The sequence below is a fragment of the Miniopterus schreibersii genome (assembly GCF_964146895.1).
Source record: "Miniopterus schreibersii genome assembly, chromosome: 8".
Classification (NCBI taxonomy): Eukaryota; Metazoa; Chordata; class Mammalia; order Chiroptera; family Miniopteridae; genus Miniopterus; species Miniopterus schreibersii.
The window spans coordinates 57,091,431-57,116,104 of NC_138109.1; the positions used below are offsets into that span (position 1 = coordinate 57,091,431).

Here is a 24,674-nt window from a genome sequence, read left to right on the forward strand (position 1 = left end):
AACTAAATTCAATTCTTCAGCACATGCATATAATATAGCTATTATTATTATTTGCATTTTACACACTAGTAAATACAGTTTAAAGATATTTAATGCTTTTAATTTTTGTTTGTTTTTTAAATCGATTTTTGGAGAGAGAGGAAGGGAGAGGGAGAGAGAGAATGAAACATTGGTGTGAGAGTAAAACAACGATCGGCTGCTTCCTGCATGCCCCACACCAAGGGGGATATATATATCTTTATTGATTTCAGAGAGATGAAGGGAGAGGGAGAGAGAGAGATATAGAAACATCAATGATGAGAGAGTCATTGATCGGCTGCCTTCTACACGCCCCCAACTGGGGATGCAGCCCACAACCTGGGCATGTGCCCTGACCGGGAATCGAACCTTGATCTGGATCATAAGCTGATGTTCAACCACTGAGCCATGCCAGCCGTGTCATACTGGGGGATTGAGCCCAAAATCCAGGAATATGTCCGGACCTGGAGTTGACCCCCAACCTTGCACTGCAGGAGTTGACGCCCAACCAACTGATGCACATTGGGCAGGGCTCATGGTTTGTTAATAGCAGTTCATTGGGCCGTAAGGCCCTGGTGATTGATTTGAGGTTTCCTGAAATGATGAGTCAGTGTGTTAAGAGGAAGGTGAAATTAGGTTCATCCATGGCTCTGTGTTTGCAAAGTGGGCTGAAATGCTGCTGCTGCATGTCTCCCCATTTATCCTCACTGCCTCTGGCAGTCTGACCAGAGCTTTTATAAATTAAAATTCTCTGGCTCTTCCTTTTCTCACAAGTGAGGAATTTCTTGTGTCGATTAATGACAACTTGAAAGTATTTGTATTGAACACACGTCCTTTGAAAATGCAAGTGGAAACAAGCTCTTAGTTTCCCAAGAATAGACTAGATGCTAAGAAAACAGCTCCTTCCTGTTTAGTACAATGAAATTCTGTGCAGTTTTTGTGCCTTTTATTTTCATGTGAGGCTATTTGAAAATTTTTCCAGGGACTTTTTGAAATGCTGAGTATGATGAAGTTATATTTCCTCTCTTTCCAGTGTACTTGGAGTTGCAGTCTCTAGAATACTTGTGTTATTCTAGAAGATAGTCACAGATCAAATTAATTTGCACGTTAGTATTAGTAGATTAAAAATTGATGTGTGTATATGTGCTTAGTGACTTCAAATGTTATCCAGACAGACTCTGAATTTCAGATGTGGGATATTTTTATACTAAGCTGCTTTTCACATGTGCAAACATCCAGAGTCAAGAGAATACGTACAGCGTGTGGAGATACAAGCAGTTCATTCCAACCTCAACAGTCTTAAGCCCTACACTGCTGAAAAGAATTCTTAAAATGTTGAGCTGATCTGAACAATTTTTCCTTCTAATTCATCACCTTTATAGATGTGGGGCAGGAATTTGGAGACCATTCCAGTTGACATCCCAGTAAATTTTATATCTGGACAGAAATTAGGGAGAAATTTAAAGACCTTATTGAGAGGCCCAAACGACAACAAAATTAAGATGCACAGTTTGTAATTTCTGTTTCCTGCTGTAAAAAGTAGACTCATTCTGTTGAGCTGACTTATGGTCTTTCTAGTAGTGTTAAAGACTCTGATTTTGTCATGAGAACTTTGTCTTTCCATGTATTTTTCTTTTAGTTTCAATTTTGTAATTGTACTTATTTAGGTTTAAATAAGTAATAATTTATAAAAGATACAGAAAAATATGTTATGTAAGACTAGTTATCCTTTCATATCTTACGTCAGCTATGCACGTTCATTCCTGTTGTGTCCATGGATACTGTTTTGCTTTATATTTTTCCAGATAGATGATTATAAATGCACGTAGTCATTATTTGCTAAATTTGGTGGTACCACCATACGCACATCCTGCATCTTTTTTTCACTTATGATAAATCTGTAAGTTTCTTCACGTTAGTACATACAGAGCCTCCCTTTCATTTTAGTGACTTTTGGGTATTCCTCCTTTGTAAGCATGTCTCAAGACTTAAAGCTCTTTTCAGTCTTTTGGAGTGATAGCCATCCTGCCACAAATGTACTACTACTATGTCATTTTCAACTGGGGTAAATAAATCTTAAGGTTAGTTCCTGAATGTGGACTTGCTGAATCAATAGCAGTTGCATTCAAAATTTTGATGTGTATTTGCGCCAAATTGCATTCTCACTAGCAAGGGCCAGAGACTGCCAGTTTCCTGAAACCCTTGCCAACCTACTGTCCCATCAAAACTGTCCTTTCTGGACCATCTGACAGGTGACACAGGTACCTCCTAGCTTTACTTTGCATGTCTTTTATAATCATTAAAGTTAAATGTTATACTTTTGTCCATTTAAAAAATGTGGTTGTTGTTCTTTGCTCCTGGATTCCTAAGGATCATTATCACTGAAGAAACAATCTCCGTGGCTATAATACAGATTGCCAGTGTTTTCTTCGTCTTACCATTTGTCGTTTTGCTTTACTTAAACCTTTACTATGACTAAATTATCTTCTAACTTATTTTTCATTTCTTAAAAGCAATTAATTTCATCAACATTAAACTTTTTTTTTTTGGTATATCAGGCCCTGATATCCTTTGGTAATCACTCTTTATTTTTAAACTTTTATTGGCTGAAACTACTATGGCACACATACTTATAAAATGAGCCACAGTGTTATGCTATTATACTGTAAGGAACATTTTATAATATATTTACCAAATATTCTCAGCCTGTCTAAAAAATAAAATCTACTCATTTTCTTCATTGGGCCAGGGAGTTCTCTAGTAATACACCAGCTGCCATATAAAAGAGCTCTATAAATATTGAAGGCCAAATGTTTTCAGTTTCTTCAATCTCTTCTTTTAGTTGATTTATCTCTTTCCTCATCTTCTCCGATTCCTTTTCAAATCCCTCAATAAGTAGTTCTTCTTGGATCTGTAAAAAAAGGAGAGAGTTTCTTTGAAAATCCCAATTAGCAGCACTTTGTACTTAATGACTGCAGCAGCTCAGAACATGTTCTATTTCTCTACTCACTTAAATGCTCTTTGAAGCCTTTGTCCAAAATTTTCAAATATTTGGACCTCATAGTGGGAGTATCCGTGGTTTATAAATTTCTAAGGCCTCTCGGTAGCATCTCACTTCGGGGGTGGGGAGGTGGGGATGTGTCAGGCCTGACAACTATGCCAGGAATGTGTTCCAGTCCCCACAATGCTCTTTGGGAAGGTTGGAGGTTTAACTCTAATTATTTCTCAGTTCCACTGAAGTAGGATGACCACACACGTGTAACACATAATGGGAACTTCTGACTTACCTTCTGCTTGTGCTCCAGCATTCTTTCCTGCTCTCTCAATCGGTTTTCGCTTTCTCTCTTAATCTTCTCCTTCAGTTGCACTAAGTTTTCCTGGAAGCTTTTCTCTTGAGCCTCCGATTTTTCCTGCTCTTCCTTCTGTTTCTGTCTTAGCAGCTCCAGCTCCTTCTCAGCTTCCCAGTTCTTGGCGCGCTCAGCTGTTCCCCAAGGGTGACAGGGGAAGGAAAGTCAGTTATGCTCAGCTGTACCCCACTGGGCTCAGAGACTGAAAGGACTGTAAAATGGTAAGGCGGAGCCTGTGTCTCAGAATGTGATGGAAGGGCGGGAACTGGCCGAGTAAGCTGCCAGAACTGCCCCGTGATTTCCAGTGTAGTCGAGGTGCTGGACAGAAGGCCAGGAGGCGCCTGGTTTCAGGAGGGCCTCGCTCTCACCTGCTGCGGGCGCTGCAGGATCCCCCTCCCCTGCGTGATCAGAGCCCCGCTGTACCTGCCAGGGCCCTCTCTGTGGCCGTGAGGGCTGTGTCTGCCTGCAGGATGGAGTCCTTTGTTGCTGCTTGCGACTGCAGGAAGCCTTGGAGAACCTCATTTGCCTGGAAAAAAAAAAAAAAAAGGAGCTAAGACTCTTGTCAATAAAACTACAAATTTGACCCTGCAAATTCTTCATCGTTCTTAGGATCCCACAGCGGTTCCCTTCCTTCCATGGTCACAATAAAAAAATCCAGCCCTGGCCCATGTGGCTCGGTTGGAGCATCAGCTCATATCGAAAGGTTGTGGGATAGATGCCCAGTCGGGGCATGTGCAGGAGGCAACCCCCCCCCACCTCTGTAAATAAAAAACACACATACAGATGCCATTTAAAAAAAAAAAAATCCAACCTTTTTAGTTAGAATAAAACGCTCTTTGGCAGCCTTTTTCTTAGCTCTCCAGCTTCCTGTCTGAATGATCCCAGCCCCCGCACACCCAGGGCACAGACAACCAGGTTTCTGTGCAGTTCTACACTCATCCCTTGTTTGCAATACCTTCCCATTCTTTTCCTTCTGCCTGGGTGCTCATCTACCCTTTCTTTACTCATGTAGCATAGACTGATTCCTCAACTTGTCGCTCCTATCTCCCCTTCCAGGAAGCTTTGCTGAACTTCCTTCTGAGATCCGAATCGCTGCCAGGTACAGAGCTGCCCTACCAGCTCTACCACTTGCTCGCTGTGTGTTCTTAGGCAAGTAGTAGCTTCTCAGTGCATCACATTTCTGTATAATGGGGATGACAGTAGCACCTAAATTCACATTATTCTAAGAATTAAATTGATAATCCAAACACATCACCTAAGGTGATACCTGTAATAGAAAGTGAGTGCTCAATATGTTAGCCATCACCATCATCATCGTCATCACTACCATTGTATGATTATATAAGCATATCCCATCATATCCAATTGACTATTTACATGTCCTTTATCAGTAAGATCATAGATTTTTGAGAATGTTCTTTCTTTAATTATATATCTCTTATACTTAGCACAAACTATCCACACTCTTTCTTAAATAAAACCAATGTTCTATTTCATCTAGATTTCTGATAATAAATCCTATATTTGGGAAGAAATCATTCTGGTTCATTTAAAAGTATCTAACTGTGGATATAAAAGCTAAAAATGTAAAGCTCATCATGCTCTGCTTTCTCTCCACAAATGGTGCGGTGTGGTCTTAGATTTTGAAAAGAAACAACTAAGACTCCCTGATGATAACCTATTGTCCTTCCACCCTCTTTTTATATCTCACCTTAACTCCTTTCTTGGGCACCAGGGTATAAGATTCTTCAAGCTTGTCCATTGCTTCTAAGTAGAGATTGTATCCACCAGGCACAGAGAAAGTTCCTCCTGAAATACTTTCCATCAAGGGCTCTGACAGCTGCTTAAGCTGAGCCTGGCAATATTTGCCAGATGCCTCTTCATTCTGCAGCAAGAAATGTCCCTTCTTCATCTCTATGGTTTCCTGTCAGGGAAATGTGGAGAAACCCAAAGGAAAGAGACTGTTAGAAGGGAAAGTCCAATGTGATCTTCTAGGAAGAAGCAGTCTGACTTGATGGCACAGTAGGTAAATGCAGTGCTTGTCTCCTCCCAAAACCACATTAAATTTACAACTAAATTATAGAACCACCATCATTAAGAACAATCTGTAGACTAGCTGAACAGAAATCTATAACTAAAGATATAAAGAAGAAGCCACAATGAGACTGGTAGGAGGGACAGAGATGTGGAACGGGCAGGCCCATATTTATGATGTGGCAGTTAAGAATCAGAGGAATATCTCAGCTGCTGAGCTCCCCTCTGTTGAATGATGGGTCCCAGCCCACACTTGGCTTCCCACTCCAAGGAACCAGTGCCTGGAAGAGGAGTTCTCACAACACATGGCTGTGAAAACCTGGAGGGATTGTGAATGAATGAGGAGGGCCTCTGGAGTCCCAGGCATTCCCCTTGAGGGGCCTGGGTAAGGACTCACTTGCTCACAAACTCACTCTTACCTTGCAACCTTGCAGGGCTCCAGGGATATATAGGGGGGAACTTAATTCACTAGTGTCAGGGCTAGGGTGCAGGGGCAGCCACCATGGAAAATAGTAAGGAGACTCCTCAAAAAATTGAATGTAAAACTACTGTATGACCCAGCAATTCAACTGCTGGGTATTTATTTGAATGATTTCAGAACACTAATTTAAAAAGATATATGTACCCCTATGTTATTGCAGCATTATTTACAGTAGCCTAGATATGAAAGCAATTTGTGTCTATCAGTAGTCAATTGGATAAAGAAGTGGTACATATATACAATGGAATATTACTTGGCCATATAAAAGAATGAAATTGTGCCTTTGTGACAACATGGATGGACTGAGAGGGTATTACACTAAATGAAATAAGTCAGAGAAAAAGACAAATACCATATGATTTCACTTATGTGTGGATCTAAAAAACAAACATAAAGACAAAATGGAAACAAACTTAATAGAGAACAAATTGATGTTTTCCAGATGGGAGGCAGTTTGGGGGGATGGGTGAAACAGGGGAATGGATTAAGAAGTACAAATTACCAGTTATTTAAACAGTCACGGGGATATAAAGTACAGCATAGGGAATATAGCCAATAATACTGTAATAACTTTGTCTGGTGTTAGATGGGTACTAGACTTCTTGGGGTGATCACTCTGGAAATTATATAAACATCTAATTGCTATGTTGTATGCCTGAGACTAATATAATATTGTATGTCAATTGTAAATGAAAAATATTAAAAATAAAAGAAGCAGTGTGATGGCATCAGGGTGGCCTGGAAATTGGAATGACTAGGCATCATGTGGAAAACCCCTTATTTGCTCTGGCTCAGGCTCAACACATGTGAAATGATGAGGTTGGTAGACATGAACTCCACAGTGCCTTTCCCCCCAGATTGATAAATAATTAACTTATAACATTATAATAGTTTCAGGTGTACAACTTAATGAATCAATATTTGTATACATTGTGAAATGATCACCACAATAAGTCTAATTAACTGCCCTCATCTTACATAGTAACAAACATTTATTTTTCTTTTGATGAGACGTTGTAAGATTTACTCTAGAAATTTTCAAATATGCAATCCAGCATTATGCATGATTTCTTTATCAGTAGTAGGATTGATTGACAATGAGCAATGGAAAGTTCAATATGACTTTCCTCTGCAAACTTGGGTTGCAATAGATAAAAATAGGTACATAGCACATCAATTGCCCATTAATGAGTTAAGTGGTCTGTGAACAGAGTTTTAAACCAGTCACAAATTTTTTTCAATGAGGGTTTGGTAGTGTAAAAATATACAAATAAAATGCACTTGCTGTACTTCCACATTTTAATGAAGCTGGTTTTCTTCTATATGAACTGAGAGATTTTTATAACCCATAAGATAGTCAAAACCAGACTCAGAGACAAACTTTCAGGGATGGTGATTTATGATGTAAGTAGAATTATCATGTCTGTTAAGTGTTCTCTCCCTTGGTATCCACTCTCTACATAGTTCCTTGGGCCTGTGGGTATGATGAATATTAATCTTGAGATTAGATTAGATTAGATTAGATTAGATTAGATTATACAGCTCAGCTTGACTTTAACTACATGAGCCCTTTAAAAGCAGTTTTCTCCATTTTGCGGGAGAGAAGGTAATCAGAGAGGTTAGAAACAATATAAGGATATGAAGCACCATTGCTGGCTTGAAGATGGAGGGGAGTGCCCCAGAACCTCCACTTGATAATGTAAGTTCATTTGAACCTTGTTTTCAGCTTGTGGGACACTGAGCAGGGCACACATATCTTGCTCTAGAATCTGACCTGAAGAACTGTGAGCTAAGGAGTGTGTGTTGTAAGCTGCTAATCACATGATCTTTTGTTTTGCAATAATACATAAAAAAATCTAATCTGTTAGAAAAAGCATAGAGATTAACCTATAAGGCCCTGTCACTCAAAAGAACTGGGGCTCATTCTACAATGAGAAACACAGGAAGTCTGTGGTCACAAAAAGGGAATTTAGGCATCATTTTAGGACAGTTTTGAGGAGGGATGTATGTTAAGATATCTTACCATAAGCTTCTTCTGGAACACCTGGTTTTCATCCCTGAAGGACTTCTCCATGAAGATTGCAATGGCCTCCTTCTCACAGGCTGCGTGCAGGTCCAGCAGCTCCTGGAGCGTGTCTGTGGGGAACTCCACTAGCTGGTCCATCTGCTGGCTGTAGTGCTCGGCTGCCTTCTGCAGGGCCCCTGAGTTCTCAAGCTGGGCCAGGGCTGTCACCGCGTTCTCCAAACAAGGCACTCCTCCACTGTTGATGGCATCCACATAGGCCTTTGCCAGCGTGCCCAGCCCTGAATGACACATGATATTTAGGAAATTAACAGGAATTTCTCACTCATTGTTTTACAAGCTTTATAGATCAGCAATCTAAAAATCACGACAATTTTATTGAACTGAGGGTTTCTGTTTACTTCCCCCCTGTGTTCCTCCTTGCCCTCATTTTTTATTTATGAATTCATCACACTATAATATTAAAATAATAATCTCAACCAACACAATCTAGAATTTCCTAGAATAATTTTCCCATTGAAATTTTAAAATGAATTTCTTTTATAGGTAAGTAAAGTTGATAATTTGCGGACACTATTTCAAAATGAATGCTGGGCCCTTTTAAAAAAATCATCAAGAATTTCAGGGCAGTGACACAAACATTAAACCAAGCATGGGCCCGTCTCAGCACAGGGCACTGGGTGTCCTCCTAGTTGGTATATCCGTGAATCTTGCCCTGTATATAAGGCTATAGTTAAATTTGCTTCTCAGACTTCCAGTGAACTTTCAGAGGCTCATGTTCTGCTATTTATATGTATATTTTAACTGGAGTAAATTTACAAAATATGTGTGTCCTCACCAAGACACTCATCTCATTCCTACCCTTAACAGCAGCTTGTGCTTATGTCATTAGTGTATTAGTTTCATTAGGTACAATAAGCTTCAATAATCCTTCATATAGGGAAACTTCAATGGAAAAACATGCATGTCCCTGTGTGGCATGAGCCTCTGCTTTTTCTACACCACGCAGAGGAGGAAACAAAATTACCAACAAACCCAGCGTGCAATCACACACCTTGAACTGCGGAGAAACATGCTGTGACAGAGAAGACTCACCATTTCCAGTGAGAATGATTTCATCTCTTATGGTCTTGGGTTTTGCATGTGTAAAGATATATTGACAGAAGTTTTTGGATTGCTCCTGGAAATTCCATTCTAGTTGGTTATCTGACACCTCCTCCATATGGTGTAATAATTTTTTGTCAGTTGTAGGCTGGTCAAAGACGAAGCACTTCCACCTGGGAAAGAACTTCCTGATACACTCTCTAGGCATGTTGGATTTCTGGATTTGGGGATCCTCGCCTATGAAAAAGAAAAAGAGCAGGGATTGGCGAGGAGGCACGGAGGTCGAAGACTTTCATTTCCAGGGATCTTTGCATCATTTTATATCTGGTGCTTGTAAATCTCCTTTTATTTAATCATGCAAATCAACCTAATGCTCATCTACCCAAAGTGCAGACATTTCATTTATTTATCCTTTTTTCCAGAGTCAGGAGTAAAGGAAGTACTTCTGGAAAAGGAGGAGGGGCATCTGTCCCAAGGGAAGAAACTGTTTGTTTTCCTTAGTTCTTCCAGTGTCCAGTGGCTTGACTATTAGCTATTTCTGAATGATAGATTAATCTCCCAAATTGTCAGAAATACTTTTGATATTACAGCCCTCATGTGAGAAACGAAATGTGGGCTCTAAAGTAAGAGTGAATTTTTTCCTGGTAGAAATAAGGATATTTATGATACTTCTGGGAAAAGTTTTATGTGAAGAACAGACAATACTCAGAACAATAAAGAAAAACTAAAAATCAGAGTTAGAAAAGTACACACAATATAAATATGTTCAGAGATTTTTTAGCAGACACCATCAAAAAGTAAGGCTAACCTAATGCTACTTGGAGACCTCACCTGTTCTGTATATCAGATTATATTGAATGTGACAACGTTGCACAGAGGGATTCTGGGCATATATCAGCTGTTCAATAAATGATTCTTGTGTGAATAAGTAAATGATTAAATAAGCAAAAATGAACTTGCTTCTAGGTACCACCTATTATTCTCTCTGCTAAATGTACTCTCTGAAATGAATCTATTATATCAACATGGCAAAATATTGTATGAGGCTACAGAATGAAGAGAGTGATGTTATGAAAAACAGATAATAAAGGATTTGGCCGTCTTATTGGAAGGATATGTCAATGATTTGGAGGGGAAACATTTAGTGTATAAATATCCTTTATATGAAGAATGTAACTATGAAGGCTATTAAAATAGACTACATAAAATATATTTCAAAAATAAAGTCATTTGATATATTTACCATCTTCCATACTAATGGGCATTTTTCTCTAAACAGAAATAGATGAGCTCTGACCTTAATAACTAACACAAATATTTCAGCCTAAGGGAATTTTAGCACTGGTTATAGTCCTCTAATTGTTTTTTCATAATGTCAATTTTTCTAAAATCATTTTGTTTGATATTGGTTTACACTTTGTCAGCCAGCTTAAATTCTGGTCACCGGAGTTTTTTCAGTAATAATAATAACTGAAACTATACCCACCTGTCATACACATATCACCATTAGTATGGGCCTCAATGAGATAAAAAATAAAGATTGACCTTAAGTGCTGAGAGACAGGGCTCAGTTAATCCCAACTCTTACTGAACCTTTTACCACCCAGGCTGTCCTCTTATACCTGGAATCAGCTTCAAGGCATTCTCCAGGTACTCATCTTCAGAGATGGGGCGTCCGTCTAACTCCAGCTCCAGTGTGAAATCACGTACAGCCCAAACAAAGTCTGGAAAGAAACTTAAAAACTCGGCCGAGTCCTCTATGTCACCAGAGCTGGGGGAGGATTTTGTCCTGATGAGCTCTGTGAGTTCAGTCACGTAGCTGGGACCTTAGCTAAGGAATGAGAAGTGCTCCACACCAAACTTCCAGTTCTCACCCAGAAACAAGTTTCATGGACACTCCCTTTCACCCTGTGGCCCTTTCTTCTCAACCACGATTATTGACACGAGGAAACAACAACAACAACAAAAACTCTCGGTTACATTGCCAGAGATCCCACGACACACGGTGGCTGGGGTCCTGGAAGGATACTGCAGCTGCTCCAGGGCCTGGTGGTCGATGGGGCTCATGCTGTTATAGACGAACATGCTGCTCAGGAGCACGGCCAGGGCAAAGATCCACGGGTCATTCTTAGGGTCGCCCTGGAAGGTGAATCACAGCAGGGCGCTCAGGCAGGGGTAGGCGGTGGGTGGGGAGAGATCAACCAAGGAACGTACATGCATATAGGCATAGCCCACGGACACAGACGGTAGTGTGGTGAAGGCCTGGGGGGAGGTCAGTGGGGATAAAACGGGGACATCTGTAATACTCTCAACAATAAAGATAAATTTAAAATTTTTTTGAATTGGAATGACAATAAAATAAAATTAAAAAACAGTACCATCTAAATCAAAGTTTTACTTTAAAAATATAAAAGTCTAATGAAAACGTGAAAGTTTTTTTATACATTTACTGTAAACTTAATATGAGAAAAATTCTCAAAGCCAAGCTGTAAATGATGCCTGTACTCTAAGATGTGAACACAGTAACCAAAAGTTTCCGTTTAAAAAGGCACTGATCGCCCGGCCGGGCGTGGCTCAGCAGTTGAGCGTCGACCTAGGATCCAGGCGATCGGGGTTCCATTCCGGTCAGGGCACCTGCCCGGGTTGCGGGCTCGATCAATGACTTTCATCATTGATGTTTCTATCTCTCTCTATCCCTCTCCTTTCCTCTCTCTGAAATCAATAAAGATATATTTTTTAAAAATGCACTGATCTTTCCCTCAACAGATACATTTTCCCAATTAATCTCTCATTTTACAATACAATCCATCACTAAAATACAAATTATACCTAAATTAATTTAATCTAGACTTACCTGGGTTTTAGTCTGTTTTTATTTGTTTGTTTGTTTGATAAATATACTAAGAGCTAATATTAAAATGTGTTTCATGGCTCAAGTCAAAATACAGTATTATGTTTCTCATCACATAAACAACAACAGCAACAACAACCTGAAGTGAGTCAGTTTAATAAGTGATACAAAACAAGTGGAACAATTATGGGAAATGAAATCTTATACTACAGAAGCTGACCTGTGCTACAGTCAGAAACCACTAAGCTTCTCTGGCCGTGCGATGTACAGATTGCACACTCTCTGAAACAGTCTTAGTAATGGGCACAAACTGTCCCAAACACTAGGAACTAGGAAAGCTACTCCAAGCATTTCACCTTGAGTGACTGAGCAGGTACTTAAAAAATAAATTCATTAAAAACCTGAGAGCAGAAGAGTCTCATCATTTAAAAAGGGGAATTTTAAATTGACCGCTTGCGGGCCTGCTGACTCTGGAGGGCTTCTACCTTTCACTTTTAATTAAGCATTGAAGGAAAAAAGAGAGGCTGGCAATTTGATTGTTTTAGTCACATAAAATGCTAACTTAATGGAACCCTTAAATATCCAAAGTAATAACTGAACCACACAATGCTAGTTACAAGGTAAGACAAGGATAACAATCCAGATCTGCTGTTAAAAGTACAAGTTTAGCCCAGCCGGGCGTGGCTCTGCGGTTGAGCATCGGCCTAGGATCCAGGCGATCGGGGTTCGAGTCCTGGTCAGGGCACGTGCCCAGGTTGCGGGCTGCAGCCAATCAATGACTCTCTCATCATTGATGTTCCTATCTCTCTCTCTTCCTCTCTCTGAAATCAATAAAGATATATTTTTTTTAAAAAGTACAAGTTTATGTACAAAATGATCATAATGCCATTTTAAGAATTATCTACTTTTTCAAAAAACCGCAAGTCTTCATCACTTAGGAAAAAACAAATTTCACTTTTCTTCAAAGGGATGTCAATACTAAATATGATTAAAACATTTGAGTAAAACCTCTTATTCTTTTTTCCTCAACCTACTGAATATTTCCCAGTGTCATTTAGTAGTTTTATATAGAATATGTACTACTTGGATTACTCTGGGAAAATAACATGGCAAATATTGCTGTTATACAATGCAAAAGCGCACTCTCATTTATAAGCAAACCTGGAACACAGAAGACAGAAATATGTCAGTTAAGAGCTCCTTTAAAAACTATTCAGTATTTAGTATGCAGAGAACTGGAAAGCACACTTGAAGACTTAGTTCTTGAAGAAGTGTGATAAAAACTTATTTATCAGAAGACCTTAGTGTTAAGGAGAGCCCTTGTACTCTCTTCTACTGCTGTAGGAATAAATCAGATTTGAATTTCCCTGGGCCTACTGTTCCCTTTAATAAAACAAAACAAGAGTTTTGAGATAAAACTATAACTGACCAGTTCAGAAATAGTTACAAAAGTTGGGGGGGGGGAGTGTTATGAATTTTACATTAAAAACACTATCTCTTACCTTCCAAGGTTCGTAACCTGGCCAGTTTAAATCAAAGATTTTTCTCACGTAGGCCCCAGAATATGGATGACTGACTTGAGTACTGATTATACTGGGAAGTAGTGATCAAGAAATAATTTACAGGTCAAAGCTTAAGTTATGCAGGATGTCAGTGACCTTAAATCAGATCACTCGTCAACTCAAGCACTCCTTTATTGACAGCACTTTATAAATCACACCAAGAAAAAGTTCGCCTCTTTCCACCCACCCCAAATGGCAAGAGCTAACATGTTTGAAGCGTGGTCAGTGTAGCTTTTCACTTGGATGCCAGAAGCAATCATGGAAGGTGGGCTAGATCAGCACTGTCTCCATCTCCGCCTCCCTCAATGCTTTAGGACTGAGCTAATCAGTGAGCTTACCTGTAAAACTATCATGACTTAGAAATATGCTAATGAAATTCAGAGAGGCAGGACTGTTAGCCCTTGAGGGAAGAAATCTATCCACAGAACTAGTGGCTTTTTCAAAGGAAATCTCTGGTCATAGTTGATCCTGGAGACTGGTGATCACCTACGTGAGCATGGGTATGGTTACAGTCACTACTTGATACCTAGTCATGTGAAGGTTTGGCAGGACCTTAACTGAACTTGAATGTTTATTAATACAGTTGTTCAGGTACTCTTGATCTGATCTTCTCAAGTCTAAATAGGGAAATATACATGATACCTTTCAGGTCCCCAATACTCGGGGAATAGTCCTGGGATCAGTCCTATATAGATGTAAGCACTAATCAAAAGTTCATTTCTATTTATCTATAAAAAAAACTTAGCTATACCAATGTATTTTCTTTAAGTAGCTGTGTTTTACAAGATGTTCTTTAAAATGAGCCTACAGTCAACAAGTTTGTAATAATGCATACACAGTATATTTTGTCCATTAAAGCAATGACACAGCCAGCACACACCTTTGCCCTAAGATTCTTTTTTATTCCTCCAAATTTGATAATAATTTAGCACTATTTTTTAAAGTTTTAAAAAATTTGCTATTTTTCTATTAGGCTGACAAAATCTATCCCTTATCTTGTCCTTAGATTTCAGATTCTTCAAACTTATTTTTTAAAAAGCTTTGCGTCACTTGCTAAAATCAAATTTTCATCTCTGTGGATATAACTTGATGTTAATTGAAAAAACCAACTTTGCAACCCAAGAGTTCAAAACCTAACACACCCACTTTTAAAAACTTCCTTCACAGATCACCATTTTACCATAGTCTTAAGAATAACTAAGACATAATTTCACAACAGCACAAATAATTAATACACCCATTATGTGAAGAAAAAAATTCTAAATGAGCTCTAGATTCGTCTCTTTTTATACCATTTTCCATAACTTTCTCTGCCCTAATCCACTTTAATGATTTTCCATATGTTTAAGGTCTGTTGGTTATGAACTAAGACCTGGCTATATTAGTATAAAATGTACCAGTCAGTAATATACTGAGAGTTCTGCTGTGATACAAATCATCAGAGTGTAAAATTTGGTATAGGAGTTGCACCTTGGACTCGTTCAAGCAAATTTATTTCCCTAAAGTAATAGAAGAACCTCATCACAAAGATCTATAACACACATGGTCTCAGAGTGCACCCCCAAGGATGGTACCAGAGCAAGGGTCCCATAAACTCGACAGACCTAAACCTGCCACCGTCTCTTAACATTTACCTGGGGGTGGGGTGGGGAATAATCCTTCCCTGTAAAAATTTTACAAGTTTAATGTAAAATTTAAAAATAATACAAATAGAAGGAAGTCTGTTTTCTTTAATGTTGTACAAGAACCTATGAGTAGAAACAAAAGCAAATTAAACATTATCACATTTGTTTACACTACTATCTAGTTCTTCATATTAGCTTTACTATTTAGTAATAGAAAGCAGGTGGCAACTTAGGGATTGGGAAAGAGACAAAATAAAAACAAAAACAAAAAACCCAACCCTCTTCTACCATGTTTATTCTACACTGTGTAGAGCATTTCCTTCTCCACTGTGTGGGAATTCAGTTGCATATAAAATTGAACTTGCTCAAAAGCTGAGGAAAACTAGAAATAATGGGTCCGTATCCTGGTGCATTGTTAAACAATTCAAATGATGGTGCAGCTACCACCTTGTAATTTTTAGGGACTACAAACAAGGCTTTCTCTTGAATTTAACCAAAAACAACTTCTTATGTTCCTTAGGTTTGATAATATGTGCAGGAATATATGGATACTCAGGACGCTCAAAATTTGGTCTTCAACAGTTACCAACACAGTTATCAATGACCCAGTCTTGCAGGCCTCCATCCTGATGACCCTGTATCTCTGTCATTAAGTGTTTTAGTCTTTCATTTTCATCTTCTCCTGGGTTAAGTTCGCCACCAGGTATTTTTAAGAAAGTTGTTCCAAGTTAGAGCAGTAACGCATGGGGTAGCCATTGCTCATGTACAATCAGAGCCCCTTCTACAGCCCTTTCTCATCCAATTTTATCAAATTCCTCCCTCATGGGCTGGAATCTGGCTGCAACAGAGCTGTCCTCATAGAGGACATTATACCTTTTGTACCAAAGGTGTAATTGGTAAGATGGTCCAGGTTGATGGTGTGCTGCAAGGTGAGGGGCTTGGTCTGCTGAATGTACTTGTTGCTGACACTCCCTGTCCCCTCCTGGGCCTGTTGATCTGCCAGCAATTGGACAGCACTAGGGACACACCTGGCAAGCACTGACCACCAGCCTGAAAGGGGGAGGCCGGGAGGCTTTCCAGGTGTGGGCAGCGGTTATCTGCATCCCACTCAGCAGCCACTGCCCACCATTAACTTGAGAGCGCAAGAGGAGGCCTATGTGGCCAGAAGTGCATTGGAGCCTCTGGAGGCAGGAGGTGGTGAGGTGGGTGTCTACTCTTCATTCACTCATTTAGTTGTTTATGCACTATGTCACCTCTACTATAACTGAATAGTAGAGTCAACACATGAACTGTGAAGCTAAATTGAAAACTCATTTTGCATATTGACCTCCCTCATGGCCTGAGTTTCTTTAGCTAGCAACAAAAGTGACCAACACTGTGAATGTGTGTCAATGTTTAACACAGTGCCTAGAACATAGAAGTATGTTATAATAATTGGGCAATGATTTCTTTGCAAATTCTTCTCAATCACAGGCTTACACACATGCTGTTCAATTAAATCGACCAACTTCTCATTGTGCATCTAAAAATTGCCAGATATTGCATTTTCTTTTGTGCATGTAGTTTCATAGGGCAATTCCTGACCTCCGGAGATGACTTGCTAGAGGGGCAGATACACATGGTAACATGTAAATGCATCCAAGGTGATAAACTCTGCCAAGAGTGACACCCAATGTTATAACATAAAAGACAAAGAGGGGTGACGGGAGAAGATATGACTTTGGGTGATGGGCATACAGAACAATATACAGTTCTTGTAACATAGAAACCCACACCTGAAACCTATATGTTCATAATAACCATTGTCACCCCAATAATTTAATAAAGTGTTAATAAAAGACAAAGGGGGAATGCAAAATCCAGAAAGACTACTCTTTGTTTTCAGGGCAAGAAGCGATTATGTCTGATTGAGATACAATCCCATTAGGTTGAAAATAGCTGGGTTTTTAAAGAACTGAAAGGCAATGGAATTGTGGAGAGAGAGAGACCATGTAGGTGGAAGGACCAACAGAAGCCAATTAGAATTGTTAGAAAATGTGGCCATATAAAGATATTACAAGATTATTTTATTTGATTGAAGTGGTGGTTATCTGTGTGGTTGGCAAGAGTAGATGATGATGCTGAAAACAAGATTCAGGGCAAGTCAGGAGTGACTTTGTAACGGATACTGCTGAGATACACTAGAGTGTAAAGGCAGCAAATAGTTGTGCTTCTAACAGTTCAATTTGATATATCCTGTTTTCTTGACAAATGTGATTAGAGAAAAAGAAGGTTTATGCAAATGACAATCAATTAGACATCAGTAGATCATCTTGGGTTTACATTGAGCTGACTGTTGAGTACTTTTTAAATTCAGATTTTCTAAATTCATGCACCACCATCCCTTTTTGCAGTAAAAGATGCACTGGTGCTACTTTTAACTTAGAGTCACACTAATATGTATAAGGAGAAAAGATTGAATTGTAAGTAACAGTACAAGTACAAAATACTTATATTATCCCACAATAGTGATTTTGGAGGGTCTAACTCATGTTTTTATAGATGTTAGTACAGAGTTCATCTTCAAATAATGAATATTCATGGTGTAACTGAGGCTTTTCTAGAGATAATTTAAAAAGATTATTTTACTGTAACCCATTCTCATGGATCCTACTTCCAACCTCTTTAATCTCACACAACTTAACTAGAAGCTCCCATGGGTTATAGTTTCCTCCAAGAACAACTGGGTTAGAGTCTCAATTTTTGTATCCATTGTACCCTATCCTGATAACACTGCATATTACTTAGCTCCTCAACTAGGCTCTGGGTCTTTTCTTCATTCACTGCCCTATCTATAGTACTTAACACAAAGCCCTGAATGCAGCATCCCTGTAAGTATTTAACTTGCACCTTTTGCCTCAGTGTAAAAATAAAAACATCTATTCCTAGTCAAAGTATTGAGTTTACCAAGAAAATAAGTTCAGTGAAACAGAAGTTAGCCTCAAAATTCACAACTAAATTTGTAGTTTAGAGAAATATGTCGTAAAAGTTAAACTGAGGTGGCAAATGAAAATGTAAGTGGAGTTTCAAGAACAAAGAATATTCTCTGCCTTACCTTTCCCACATCACCCAGGCCCTCGGTGTCCAGAAGGACCAGAGTGTGGTTCGGCTTGGAGGGGTGAGGCACACACCACATCCAGATGCCCTTGGTTTCAGACCTCACTGTGGAGCCCAGGGGGAAACCTGCAAAGGATGAGAAGAAAGTGCTATACAGCAACAGCAGAGAGTCCAGGCTGCCCATGGGTTGCACTGGTTAAACTGTTCAGAATGTGAGTGCCTGGCTGGGAGGAAGGTTGCTTTCATTTCAGCAAGGACAGTCAATCCAACTTTTATACGCATTAAGGACTTTCTCCAGAAACACTTCGTTTCCTCTATTCATCTCACTCTATCAATAGTTCAAGCTATGCCACATTACGGAATTAACATAAATTCTATTAACCTTTTTATATATATATGTGTGTATGTATATGTGTATAGATGTGTACAGATGTATATATATATTTTAATCCTCACCTGAAGAGGACATGTTTATTGATTTGAGAGAGAGGGAGAGGGAGAGAAATAGAGAGAGAAGACATTGACGTGAGAGGGAAACATCGATTTGCGGCCACTTGTATGCGCCCCAACCTGGGACTGAACCTGCAGCCTAGGTACGTGCCCTCACCGGGAACTGAACCTGCGACCTTTCGGTGAGTGGGATGATGTTCCAACCAGGTGAGCCACCCGGCCGGGGCTTGACCTTTATGTTCTTTTCTGACACCAAAGAGCTCCCTTATCCTTCAGGTTCTGGTAGAATTCCATCACGAGGAGGCACCAGCAGGAGACCAGAGTTTAGGCTTGTGGTCCCCTCATTTTCTCCCGAGCGAGCCATGGTGTCCCAGTGCCTCTGTTCCTCTCCCTTGGGTCACAGCCCTTTCATTTAGCTTCATGCCGTCTCTCTGGTATTGGCCACAATCTGTTATCCACTTTTCCTTGCTTCCTCCGGCGACAGTAATCGTAGCGTCTACCTGGCCATTGCTTTTGCCATTCTGGATGCACCCTCCTCCCACACCGGCCCCTTGTGCTGTGCTTACGGCCTTGTGAACAGGCCCTCGCTAGCTGCTCTTCAGGACCCCTGAGTGGGTCACCTGTGTCCTGCCAGGACCTGGATGTTACCTTAGCTTTCTTTGGATTCGTTTCCTCCCTGTAGTTTCCTCAATTATTTTCTATTCTAACAAATGATGGGTTCTTTGCTCACTGCCTCAAGTGGGGATAAAATGGAAGGAAAACAGAAAGAACCTGTGAGATATTCCAGATGCTCTTTCCAAAGGCTGAAATTAAACATACAGTGGGTGAGGGTGTGAAGGATATGCTCAGAAACCCACTGATGATATATCTTGTTCCACAGTCCAGGATTTTGACCGCCTGCCATATGCCAAAGCTTACTTCAATAAAGCATAGAAATGAACATGATAAAATACCTATGGGAGGTTGATTCAGCATAGCTCACACCATTCAATTTCTCTGTGTTTTCCACAGAGAGCACATAAAGCCTGAGATGTCTGCATTCTTCTACACACTATAGTGTTTGGTTGCTTTCTGATTAATACAGAGTAATCTGAAGTTCCCATTACCCCAGGGAGAAAAGGTAGGGTGTAATTAAAGGTCCTTGCTCTCAGCTTTGAGACGTAAAAAACACATAAAGCAAATCCTCAATAAAGAGAGAGAGCAGTAACCTGGTTACGCTCATGGAACTTGACTGGGTGCAAATTTCTTTATGTCTTTTCTGTGATACAAGTGGGGTGGTAAAACCACAACTTTGGGGTTTTGACATGTGTTTTAGTGTAGAGACTTCCTCAGCTATGGGAAATCACCTTGTTATTACCTGAAGTTACCTTAAGTAGAATTAAAAAGACATTGTTGAAACTCTTTGACTGATATATCTCTCTCTTAGGGTTCTCAAACATTTAATCCCTCAAAAAACAACCTATTAATTAATTCAGGTGACGCAAGGAAAAGTGTCCCCCCCTGATTGGTGGTCAAGAATTCCTCTAAAAGAAATACAAAGACAAAATGTTTTGTTAGAAGCCAATGGGATATTGGAAAGAAAAAAGAAGAGAAGAGGAAAGGAAGGAAAGGAAGAGAGAGAGGGAAGAGAGAGAGAGAGGGAACATGAGAGATATTCCAAGGGATCCTTGGAGTTCAGTGGTCAGGGGTTGAATCCCCTAATGGTGCTGAGTTGCTGAGCCATAGAGGAAGACATCAGAATAAATTGGTATGCTGTCTTCATAGACAGAAATGCCTAACAGGATATAGTCAGGTTGTCCTAAAAGTCAATAAGAAACAAGAAAGTAACGTGATAGAAAAATATAACCATTTTTAGTAAGGAAGAGTGAAAGAATGCACCATGAAAATCAAAACATTGGTGAGCTCTAGTGTTGTGAGAGGGAGTGATTTGGGCTTCTGGGTGTTAGCAATGTTGTGTGTGTTTTTTTATCTTGGCAGTGATTATATAGACAATCACTTTATATTTATTAATATTATTGTATACGTATGTATATGCATTTTTCAATATTTGTTATAGTTCACATATTAAAAACACAAAAGAGTGAGAGAGAGCGCAGGAAAGAGAAGGAGATATAATTCATTAAAGTTTGGCTCTGAAATGAAGCAAACAATTGGATGGTAGCCCCATTGAAATATGGGATATACAGAATATACTGTTGTTTGTTCTACTTCCTATCCTTTTAAAAAACAGCAAATATTGAACAATATTTGTATGCTATGAAATTACTCCATAGTTTAGAGCAGAAGTGATGTAGGAGAAAGGAAGGGAATAATTTCTGGAGCTGAGCTCCCCAGTAGATGACTAATGGGGTGGATCTTTGATGGGGTTGGGGGACCCCTTATTACTGGACAAAAGAGTGAGAGTTTGCAGACAGATGAGGTTGAAGTTATAAATTTGGCAATGAGAATTAAAAGTTTTCTTCCCTGGGAGGAGTTAGGCTCTTCCTTAAGTTGACCCTGAAAGAGGTGTGATCAGCCTGTATTATCACTCTTTTTAAGCAAATGGCCCCTGCCCCAGAATAACACTCACCATGGTTCTGTCCTGCCAGGCGGTTCATCAGGTAGGACTTTCCTGTCCGATACAGTCCTGCGATGGCCACCACCACCACAGGCTGCGAGATGTTGTCGAGAATCTCCAGTGCTGTTAGATTTACTGTCAGCTGATTTTTCTGGTTTTCCACCAGACAAATGGGGTCCATCATGGTGTATTCAGAGGCCATGGCGAGCTGTAACCCAGAGAAACAACTCAGTAGAATACAAGATCCCGAAGTCCTATCTAATGGTTACAGGCGTCATTTACATTTACGTATCAGCTTTGTGCTCCTGGAGCTTATATATCAGTTTCCTACATTTGGTATGTTTCTAAAAGATAAGTATTTAGCCTAGTGTGTCAAGGCCTGGTGCAGATTCCTTATGTACACTATCATATTGGTCCAGAGATAAACCCTAAAACAACCCCCTCCAAGTGATGCATGAAAGGAGTAGAATGAGAAAAACCAAACACTGACGATGGAGCCTTGGGAACAGCAACATATTGGAGGGAGCAGAGGCAGAAAGGCACATGCTGGAGGCAAGGGCTGACCATAGACCATATCTCACATCCAGAATGATTTGGTTTCTCATTGACTGCGTGTATTTTCTGAGTACCTACTATGTGCTGGGCACTGTTCTAAGTGCTTGGTATCCATTGGTGACCAAAATGGATACCAATTGCTGCCTCGTGGAGCTCTGCTCTAGGGGGAGGAGACAGACAATACAGAAAGCTAATGAGCAACACGCAGGTGTATATTAGATGATGGAAAGTGCTCAGGAGAAAATAAGGAGGAACTGGGACAGGGAACGTGGGGCTGGATTTATATAAGGGGTGGTCAGGGAAGGCCTCTCAGAGAAAGGGAAATAAATGTGACCTGCGGCCTTGATGAGGACAGGTTTAGTGAATGGTGGGAGCAGGAGCAGTTGGAGGAGGGGAGACTTTGAAAGGGAGAAGAGATAAAGAATGAAGCTCCCTCTCAAAACACAATAGGACAAATCTTTACAGGACCCGGATAAAATTATTTGTGCAGGAATTCATTTAACTGGAACCAAAGAAAATGAGTTCCCATTTTTAAGCTGACAGGGAAGAGAGGCTGGAGCCAGGGTGTTTTAGGGTGTACCCAGATCCACCCGGGGCCCACAGCTGGGCGAGGCCCTACTTTACAGTTTTCATCACGGTGGGTATAAACAGGAGGAACTGCAGGGTTTATTTCTTGGACTGAATATTTAAAATTTGGGGTAGGAATAGATGAATTAACAAACAATTTTTTAAAATGGAAGAAAACTGAAATAATCCAAAAATCTGTTAAGTTCAAATAGGCAAGTAAAATGAAATAGTTCTTTTGTATGTAGTTAAATGGTTTCCAAAGTTTACTCTTGAGGAGAGTCAGTCATATGAAGTGAAGGTGAAAACGACCCCAAGCCTTGACTTCTCAGCAAAGATGACAGGGTATTCTGATACAGTTCTTGCATGGGCCACATGCTGCAAACAATGCATGACAAACAAACGCTATTAGATCTTTTAGTCATTTTTAACACTTGATCAGTGAGCATGAGAACGAATTATTCTAACACAGCTTTGTACTGTCTTTGGAATATTAACTATTGTTAATACAAAAATAATCTCAGTCAATTTTTTAGGATTTAAATTGTCTGAAAATTAAGAACCACCTTTTCTCTCAGTTTCTCCTATGCCTGGAGGTGAGGTGGTGGTGGTAGCGGTGGTGCAGGGACAGTCTGAGGAAGGTCAGGGGGATGGAGGAGGAAGAGACTCCACCAGGCGCCTCTGCAAGCGGACGGGGTTTACTCCATCAGTCCCAGGAAAGGCTTAGCTCCTCTTTGCATTTGAGGTAGGATGTATTCCCCCTCCTCCCTCTCTTTTCCTTAATTTTTTTCACTTGTTCGATTCTTTTCTCTTTCCTTCTGTGTTACTTTGGGTGGGTGCCAGAGGAGCAGCTCATCCTAGTGACAAGGAGAGTGTACGTTGGTCCCCTCACAGAGGCCTGGGTCCCGAACAGAGAAGCTGAGCTGCTGGGAGCCAGGCCACGCACTAGCCTCCCGGCTGGCACCCTGCGGGCCGGTGCCAAGCCTGCGCTTCCAGTGCGGGGTGTGCATTTAGCACGTGTGGTCGCTGTCGGTGTTAGGGAACATGGGCATGGAGGACCAAGTCTAGGGGCGAACTTACGTGTCTCCGGAGCTGCAGACAGGGACAAGTTCTCAGCTCTCCTAGCTCTTCCCTGGCTCGCTCTTCCTCCTGCGTCTGGCTCCTCTGGATACCAAGTGTTGTCTTTAGAAGCTGAAAATCCTGCCAGATATCACAGCCAAGCAGTTATGGGTCTGGTTGATAAGAGCCCACATTGAAAGGACACGCTCTTCTTAGAGAACTGAGTCACTGGGTCGCTCCTCTGCCCCCACCCTCCTCTTATTTTTAACTGAGGCAGGAGAGCAGGTGAGGTGGGAGGCGAGTCTCAGCTCCTCCACACCTGCCTTGGGAATCCCAGGTTGGGCCCTCCTCGGGTGGCTTGTGTTCCCTGAACCCACAGGGGAGAGAGGGTGGCCAGCTGACTGTGAGCCAAGGGACAGGAAGGGTCCTTTTGTGAGGAAAGGGGCTTGTTTATTAATCTCTTTTCCTTAATTTTTTTCACTTGTTCAATTTTTTTCTCTCTCCTTTTTCAAAGCGTATTTTGCGTTTAACACGATGATTTTCATTAGCAAAACAAACAAAAAACCAAACAACTACAGTGTGTGTGTATACAATGCTTGATTTTATAACCCAGACAAATTCCCTGTTCTTTTGTCGCATATAGTTGTTTCTTGCTTATACAGGATGGATCTAGATTTGGTGGGGGAGGGGGTGAAAGTCTGCTTGAAATAAAGCAAAAGAAAAATACAAATTCAAAAACAAATATTCAAAATGACCAAAACCTTGTACCAATATTTTTAAAAAGCTAACAACAAATGCTACAAACGTTTTGTCTCATCGGTTTGTTTCCTTTCTGCTAAGCTACTCCTATCATATTTGAATTTCAATGTGAACTAAAATGCTGACAGATATATTTTAGCTGCATCCTAGGAAAATTTTAATTCACTTTTTTTTAAAAGCATTCCAGCCCGGCCGGGCGTGGCTCAGCGGTTGAGCATCAGCCTAGGATCCAGGAGATAGAGGTTTGATTCCCGGTCAGGGCACATGTCCGGGTTGCGGGCTCGATCCCCAATGACTCTCTCATCAGGGTGTTTCTATCTCTGGCTCCCTCTGCTGCCCTCTCTCTGAAATCAATAAAGATATATATATTTTAAAAAAATTTTAAAAAAAAAGCATTCCATTGTACTGAACTACAGAACAAAAACTGTATCAACTCTTTTAGTTTCAATTTCATTTTAGCCAATATATTTCTGTGAAATGGGCTCTTTGATAACAGTGGTAAATAAAAAAAACAGATTGTAGAGACAATTTTTACAACACTAACAAAAATAGATTTCCATTATATCACATAAAGAAGGAGACTGTTAAA

At 40.2% G+C, this 24,674-nt stretch overlaps 1 protein-coding gene and 1 pseudogene across 2 annotated transcripts; both read right to left on the reverse strand.

The window, feature by feature from the left end:
- Window positions 1-1,204: 1,204 nt before the first annotated feature.
- On the reverse strand, window positions 1,205-23,445 carry LOC308560476 (guanylate-binding protein 7-like). Its single transcript, XM_081144392.1, has 11 exons — window positions 23,348-23,445; window positions 21,161-21,356; window positions 18,140-18,267; window positions 11,037-11,146; window positions 10,630-10,826; window positions 8,999-9,244; window positions 7,904-8,184; window positions 5,077-5,289; window positions 3,789-3,891; window positions 3,306-3,499; window positions 1,205-2,929 (listed from the first exon to the last, which is right to left on the reverse strand). Exons 2-11 carry the CDS (start codon window positions 21,348-21,350, stop codon window positions 2,756-2,758), a joined length of 1,836 nt encoding a protein of 611 aa, XP_081000518.1. The 5' UTR covers window positions 21,351-21,356; window positions 23,348-23,445; the 3' UTR covers window positions 1,205-2,755.
- LOC308560376 (cleavage and polyadenylation specificity factor subunit 5 pseudogene) lies at window positions 15,385-16,567 on the reverse strand (annotated as a pseudogene). Its single transcript has 2 exons — window positions 16,525-16,567; window positions 15,385-16,041 (listed from the first exon to the last, which is right to left on the reverse strand). The product of its transcript is annotated as a cleavage and polyadenylation specificity factor subunit 5 pseudogene (transcript).
- Window positions 23,446-24,674: the final 1,229 nt, after the last annotated feature.

What these genes read in the sequence shown, in the direction of transcription:
- LOC308560476 (XM_081144392.1), bottom strand. Translation starts at nt 21,350, where the DNA reads ATGGCCTCTGAATACACCATGATGGACCCCATTTGTCTGGTGGAAAAC. An exon ending in CCTGGCAGGACAGAACCATG is followed by an intron (nt 18,268 to 21,160) that starts GTGAGTGTTATT and finishes CATCCTTTGCAG; the next exon opens with GTTTCCCCCTGGGCTCCACA. An exon ending in TGCCTTGAAGCTGATTCCAG is followed by an intron (nt 9,245 to 10,629) that starts GTATAAGAGGAC and finishes TCTTTTTCATAG; the next exon opens with GCGAGGATCCCCAAATCCAG.